The sequence below is a fragment of the Anoplophora glabripennis genome, unplaced genomic scaffold (assembly GCF_000390285.2).
Source record: "Anoplophora glabripennis isolate ALB-LARVAE unplaced genomic scaffold, Agla_2.0 scaffold157, whole genome shotgun sequence".
NCBI lineage: Eukaryota > Metazoa > Arthropoda > Insecta > Coleoptera > Cerambycidae > Anoplophora > Anoplophora glabripennis.
Genome location: NW_019416263.1, coordinates 232,273 through 239,521, shown reverse-complemented (window position 1 = coordinate 239,521; position 7,249 = coordinate 232,273). Strand labels below are relative to the sequence as shown.

Below are 7,249 nucleotides of genomic sequence, written 5' to 3'. Positions count from 1 at the left end.
TTTTATTTAAATTGTCTACACCTATTAGCTGTAAATTATATGAGGTAGAATTTATAGAGCTAAATACAATTATTTTTAAATAAAGAATATATTCAATTTCATAATTTAAAGTAAAATCACCTTGTTCTTGTCAAAATTGGCTATATCTTCCTGAAATAAATGATTTTTCTACCTTGATAAATAATATTGCAATAGCAGTGGCAACCATAAATAAACTTAATTTATAGTCACCACTTAGATGCTGTTACAATTAATAATTGAATATTTTTCAATTAAAAAAGAGAGTGTATTTATTCGTACTTCCTTTGATAATTCCCTAATGAACTATAATTAAAGAACTAATACCACGTTTTGATCGTAACTAGTTGATTACTTAGTAATTTCAGTCTTAATTAAAAATAAAAAGCAAGTTTTAGCAAGGCTCGAAAATATATAATTTCCCACCGTCTTGAACTTGCTGCAAATAATTGAAAAATGTGGCGGAAGTACTTCCTTGCATCGATTTTAACTTGCCTTCTATCCGTGTATCAAGTTGGCAGTGTATGTTCCGTCATTTAGTTCGTCTATGCTTTAAACTAATATTTTTGTTTTCAGTTAACTGAGAAACAAGTTCAAGCAACGGTGAAAATGGTAAGAAATACGTGCCAGTCGAAAACTAAAGCTTCCACCGGTTAGTATTTTTTAAAAGCTTCCTCTCTTAAATATTGTATTTGAAACCCAACATATTATGATGACAATATCAAATTTTAATATATTATTATGATATACAGCTGAAAGTAATAAGATCTATTTTAAATTATTTCAGATGATATAGAGAAAATGCATTTGGGAGACTGGAATATCGATCGTGAAGCTATGGTAAGATTAAAATGTAGTTTTGTAACAGCTTTTAGATTTTTATATTTGCTCAAGATTGATATTTAATTTTTAGAAAAATAAATTGCAAGGCGCACCAAGTTTATATAAAATGTGTGTAGATCATTTTCTGATATCGACGCTAAAAATTATAATTTATATATAATACAGATCTTTCATAAATGATTACAAGCCACATGACCAGTAATTTTGTTGGAACAGTAATTTTATTTCCTTCATGTTGCATTAAATTTCGACAAAATTAAAAATTATTAAAGTAATAAGATCAAGATTACATTAAAACACAACATTCTGTTCCACAGGCCGGTGATTTTTTACGAGATTTTATTCAAGGAATAAACGATCACATTATCTCGAGCGTAGACGTAACAATTTGTCATTGTTCATTGTATACGAATCATTAATGTTAATGACGCCAAGTTTTAGGCATTTTTTATTACCGGTACCAGCCCTGCAATGATGGTTATCTAAGCTCGGTTGGTTATTACGTAACTTGTAAACATATATGAAGGCTCTGTATGAGATATTAATACTTGTGTATTTTGCAGTGTTACATGCAATGTGCCTTAAATATGCATAAACTGGTAAGTGAAAATAGCGGTTTTAATATAGTAATACGCTGCATGAACAATGACTTTATGTTGAGATTGAAATTATATGAAAAAAAAAAACGACATTTCAATAATAATGGAAGTTTACTGTGTTCTAAAAAGCAAATTGATTAAAATCTCTCGAGTTTAAAATTATAGTGTCAAAGTATATTTTGCAATTTCGTTTGGTATTTTCCTAGAGCCTCTGCTGAAAAGAACATTTTCCGATAGCTAACAAACAGTCGATTATGTGTTGTTAAGCCAAGAGTGGCACATTTTCGATACATTTCAACCGTTGCCACATCCTAGAAATGGTTTAGAATCGATGTCTTTTTCAACTATCAGTAAAGCTTTGGCCATAGGAGTCCATGGTCTGACAAAAGATTCGGTATTTTATATGCTTTGCTTTTTTGAAAAATAAGGAACATACTTTCCGCAAGATTACTTCTTTTTTTTTCTAATTACACCAATGGCTGAATCATGAAAATTCAAGATAAAACATTGTAAGACGCATGTGTAAAAATATGTATGTTTTATTACACTCACGTGGCTTTTAAAAACACTCACTTCGCGATTATTTTGAATTAAGTCTGTTGTTTTATAAAGAATTATCAAAAGATAATTGTAAAACAATTCAATAACTATTATTTTAGTTGAACAAAGAGAATAAATTCGACTACGAATCTGGGATGAACCAATTAAAAATTCTTCCCGAAAGCTTCAGAGGACACACCTTGGAATGTATGAATCAGTGTAAAGATGCAGGTGAGTAAGATTGAATGCACTGTAAATTCTAAATTAAAAGAAATACCTCGATACGATAGTCATTATCGGAAGATGTTTTACAAAATTGGTATTTTGAATATGACTGTATTTTTATTTTCAGTTGTAACCCCAAATGATAAATGCATAGCGGCTTATGAATTCGCAAAATGCTTTTATTTTTGTAATCCGGAGGTAAGTAGATATTGTCGTTCATCTTGCAAATGGGTATAAACAATGAAAAGAAAATCAACCAAACTCTCTTTTTGGAGTAAGCCCTTAGGGAATATATATTCACTTATATTGGCACATAATTATTAGTACGATATCCATCGTACGTAGGTACCAAAAAAAATTGCTTGTATTGACTTTTCTTCATATTGTTTTCCCGAGAAATTACTCAAATAGCTGTTTTGGTGCTTACAATATCTGTCAAAGTCACTACATTTTAACAATCGCAGAATTGTTTATTAATGCATAACTTTTTTATAAAAAGGGAAAAAAAAGTTTTCCCTCTTTTCAATTCCATTTGTAGACTCATTGTATGTCATTGAAAAATTAGAAATATTTTTTCGGGATTTTCTTGTAATCATTTTCTTATTACTGTTATAGAAATACCCATTTTAATTAAAAAAGTGCCTACGAAAGATTCACAAGTAAATAATTGCAAACACTAATAATTGTAAGTGCATGCTAAACATTATTTTTCATAATAAAATAGTTCACGAAATATTATCATAAAAAATTGTTAAAAACATATATGGTAGTTTCCATATGGATTCAATGAGCAAAAAAAATCGACCTCTTCAATTTTTTTTAAACTTTGGTGGGATGTTAATCTCCTTTCAATTTTATGAAACCTGTTTTTTCGTTTTTCCGAAAAAAAATTTTGGAGCTTTGTGGTGCTATTTCAAAATTTACATCGTGACAGCATTATTCCGAAAATGAAAATGCATATTTTTTCAAAGTGGCTGTTATTTTGACGCAAACGTTTTGCTTTTGTGCAGAATTTGATCAGATTCTACCTGGTGTTTTCAGAATTCAAATTGTTTTAAAACTTTCTGAGATAAATGAGAAAAACAAAAAAGTGATTATTTTTTCAAAATTAATATTCTCAAAAACCTCACTTTCTAATTTCACCAAATTTGAATATGTTTTTCAAGACTGAATAAGCCAAGCGGAGATACGGTTTCGAAATTTTTTTTCAAGTGGCCGTGACCTAAATCATCCTATCGATTTTTTTTAAATGTGCAGGATTTTATCAACTTTTACCTGTTTCTTTCAGAATTCAAATTGCTTTAAAACTTTCTGAGATAAATGACAAAAACTGAAAAAAGTAATTTTTTTCAAAATTGATTTTCTCAAAAACTCCACCTTTTAATTTCATCAAATTTTGATGTTTTTCAAGGTCGAATGAGCTATCTGTTTGCCGACCATATTGCTCCGTTAGGGAGATATGGTCTCGCAAAGACTATATTTTTGCAGTTTCCAAAACACTGCAAAAATTTCAAGCTCAAAACACCGAGGAATGGAAAGGAGTTCAATCAATTCACGACAATCGTAATAGTCATATTTGGTTATCCGAGAATAGATTGCTTCGATTGTCAGTTGTCTCTGTATGTCGTCAAATCAAAATAGTGCCCATCGAACTTCATAAAACGTTTATTATTTATAATTATTATTATTTACCTCTAAAGGATTAGCCCGAATATAAAATTTCAGTTCATTATGTTGAAAAAGCGATTCCTTACATTTTTGCAACTTTCCCTAGTACCATAATTCGAGCGAAACCATCTATTACTAAAGTCACGTTTTTTTAGTACATTTCTACAAGAAAAACATTATAATTCCTGAACAAAAATGTAAGGAATCGCTTTTTCAACATAATGAACTGAAATTTTATATTCAGGCTAATAGAGAGTAGTAACTTTTCTTTATAACATTTTCCCCTAGGATTGAAAATAAGGGTACTTTACTCTTAGGCTGATTTGGAGTTTTCGTCTGCCCCTCGTATATAACACACGTTTTATGAGGTTTGATGGGCGCTATTTTGATTTGACATGTAGAGACAACTGACAATCAAATAAATTTATTAAATTTATACATAAAGTTTTTCCCCATATGGTGCAAACATTTTGGATAGCACTGTTATTTTACTTCATTTGTACTTATGTTGAATGTTGATTTAAACTGATTATTTTACTTATTTCTACGTTGACAAATGATTTCCCGTGTTAAAATTATTATATCAATTATATTTTTCAGTTTTCATCATTTATTTCCGTTTTAAAGCAACTTGGATTCTGAAGGAAAAAACAGGTAAAAGTTGATAACATCCTACAAATTTTGAAAAAAGAAAAACGTTTCGATAGGATGATTTGGGTCAAAATGTTAGCATATTGCCGCTTGGCTAAAAGATAATATTTTTTAATATTTAAGATATTATCTTATTTGGACTTGAAAAACATATCCAAAGGTGAAATTAGAGGTGGCATTTTTGAGAAAATTAATTTAGAATAAAAATAATTTTTTTTCAGTTTTTCTCATTTATCTCAGAAAATTTTAAAGCAATTTGAATTCGGAAAGAAACAGGTACTTAAAAGTTGATAAAATTCTGCACATTCTGAAAAAAAAATGTTTCGATAGGATGATTTGGATCAAAATGACGGCCACTTGACAAAAATATGCATTCTCATTTACGGAATAACGCTATCAAGATGCAAACTTTGACATGGCGCCACAGATCTCCAAAAATTTTTTTCGGAAAAATTAAAAATTCAAAGTAGATTAACATCCCTAAGTTTAAAAAAAAAATCGGAGAGGTCGATTTTTTTGTTCGTTGAATCCATATGGACCATTTATTAATTTGAAATCATATATCAAGCCATCATAGTGGCAATATTTTGTCAATAAATCAACTCGTGACCCTGCTAAGGTAAAAAATAAATTATGATAAGCCAATTTCTTTTACAGAAGTATTTCCTGCCATGAGACGAAATGCTGATGGACCCTCACCTATTCCATCTCTTAACTGTGTATATTTTTCCTCTATATTATTAAATATGCTGAGCAATCTTGTTTTTATTCCCGAAATACCAACCTCCGGAGAAATTAAGAAACAACATCCCATAATTGCTAACTATTTCGGATATTCACCCTCTTATTTGTGTACAAAGAACTACAAACAACGAAGTTCGGTCTCGATGCGAATACTTTTCCAACTAATGCGGAAAAGTTAAACGAAATTATGGAAATTTGTAACTAATAATAAATGGCAGAGATCCGAAACTTTCCGCGCAGCCAAAGAACTATCCACTCAAAAACTGAGCAAACAAATGGAAGTGGAAAAGGATTTCGGAAGTGCTTTTTAGTGCTTTAGTTTTGGAGTAGGGTAAGGAAGTAATAAACCCTAACTGATGAATTAATAGCATAAGTAGTTAGTTTCGTGAAGTCGATAAAAAAGCGTGATTTTTTGTGTTTAAAATTTCTGTATCTAACAAACTTTGAATGCAAGAAGTATTATTTGAAGGTATATCCATAGGTCTTAATTAAGTAATCCAAATTTGTTGTTAATTTCTCATTTCATTGAGTTATAGATGTAGTTTCTAAACAGATTAATATTCCTATACCGATAGTGTTCGACGAACAGATACAATTTTTATTTATATTTGCTGCTGTTATAAGTATGATAATCACTTAGATGGTTGTCAGCAAAATAATTTGTTAAAGCTGAAGGTAGTTCTCTAATTTCCTCAAGAATTAAGCCACCAGCTTTTGATGACAAAATGTCATAGAGCATTTACCTAAAACAATTCGAGACAGCCGCCACAGGAAGTAACTGATACGAAGAAGAACATGCAATATCGCTAATAGTAGCTCTACAAATTGAAGCTATGGAAGTTTTAGCAACGATAACTGAAGCTGAAGAAAAGAATTGTCAAATACGGATGTAGTAAGATTAGACTAGCCTTCCCCGCTACACCAGCTTTATTGATGGTCTTCGAGATTATGACATTAGTCAAGTATTAATGTTAGCTTGTCATAAGAATTTCCGAAGCTGTCTGTGGGCTTGCTATTGGAAATCAAAGCCGCCCAATAAGCATCTAGAGGTAGGAAGGCTAGAACAAGAAAAATTGCTGAAGAGCTCTCTTCTTGGACAATTTGCAGAAAGGACAGAACCGTACTGATTCTGTAGTATTCAGCAGGTGGAAATAAATCTAGTTTTGGAAATGTGATGCTGAAGGGCATTCTAGGAATTGATGCCTTAAAAGTGGATGCGGTCAGAACCGAAAAAAGACTGGCAAGATGAACTCCATTTACATGATAATTCATGATATCAATATTAATATTCAAGAATTAATTGTTAATGTCGAAGCAAGAATTTGAAATTAGGAAGAAATTAGTGGCTGATTTAGACTAGAAATTACCAAGGCCGAACTCTCTAACAAGATCAAGTCAATCCGGGATCAAATGAAACCTAAAGAGCGGGACCAAGGAAAAATACTCGAATCGAAAATCTCACACAAAGAATGCTTGCAAGAGTTAACTGTTGACAAAATTAGATTGAAAACCGTGATAGAAAAAATAGAAAGAGAAAAATCTTCTTTGGAAGAACAATTACAAAGTAATACAGAAATCTGTATTCTGTATTATTCTGTATCTGTATAAATGGTTGAGAAGGAAAAAAAAAGATGGACTTGGTTATATTTTTATAGAGAGAAAAATTAAAGATAAACTGGCACTAATTCAGGTGTATGAACAAAAGTAGAAATGTATTGAAGATAATGAGAAAGCTTTTGAAGAATGGTTGAGAAATTCGAAAAATAAACCAAAGCCTATTCCACTAAATCAAGGACTGCAAAGTTTGTGCTCTTTGACATCAGTGACATATATAAATCCTGTACCTTGGAATCCGAATATAGAATTGCCCCAAAAACCAGTATCTCATTAATTATATCTTCAAATATTTTAATTCCTTTCTTCATTTATTTTAGTTCTTCCTAGTTTTTTTCAGTTTCGAG

General features: G+C 30.6%; 1 protein-coding gene across 2 annotated transcripts; it reads left to right on the top strand.

Annotated features, from left to right (window-relative positions):
* Positions 1–445: 445 nt before the first annotated feature.
* LOC108904508 (general odorant-binding protein 19a-like) lies at positions 446–5,294 on the top strand. Of its 2 annotated transcripts, XM_018707096.1 has the most exons (7): positions 446–540; positions 595–670; positions 806–858; positions 1,425–1,460; positions 2,120–2,231; positions 2,353–2,423; positions 5,202–5,294. In XM_018707096.1, exons 1-7 carry the CDS (start codon positions 475–477, stop codon positions 5,217–5,219), a joined length of 432 nt encoding a protein of 143 aa, XP_018562612.1. In that variant the 5' UTR covers positions 446–474; the 3' UTR covers positions 5,220–5,294. The 2 variants fall into 2 exon arrangements, with proteins under 2 accessions (XP_018562612.1, XP_018562613.1); XM_018707097.1 differs by lacking the exon at positions 1,425–1,460.
* Positions 5,295–7,249: the final 1,955 nt, after the last annotated feature.

Excerpts from the sequence above, each read along its gene's own strand:
- LOC108904508 (XM_018707096.1), top strand. The coding sequence starts at position 475 with ATGTGGCGGAAGTACTTCCTTGCATCGATTTTAACTTGCCTTCTATCC. Across the intron at positions 671-805 it reads GAAAACTAAAGCTTCCACCG|ATGATATAGAGAAAATGCAT; the intron begins GTTAGTATTTTT and ends AAATTATTTCAG. Across the intron at positions 1,461-2,119 it reads CCTTAAATATGCATAAACTG|TTGAACAAAGAGAATAAATT; the intron begins GTAAGTGAAAAT and ends CTATTATTTTAG.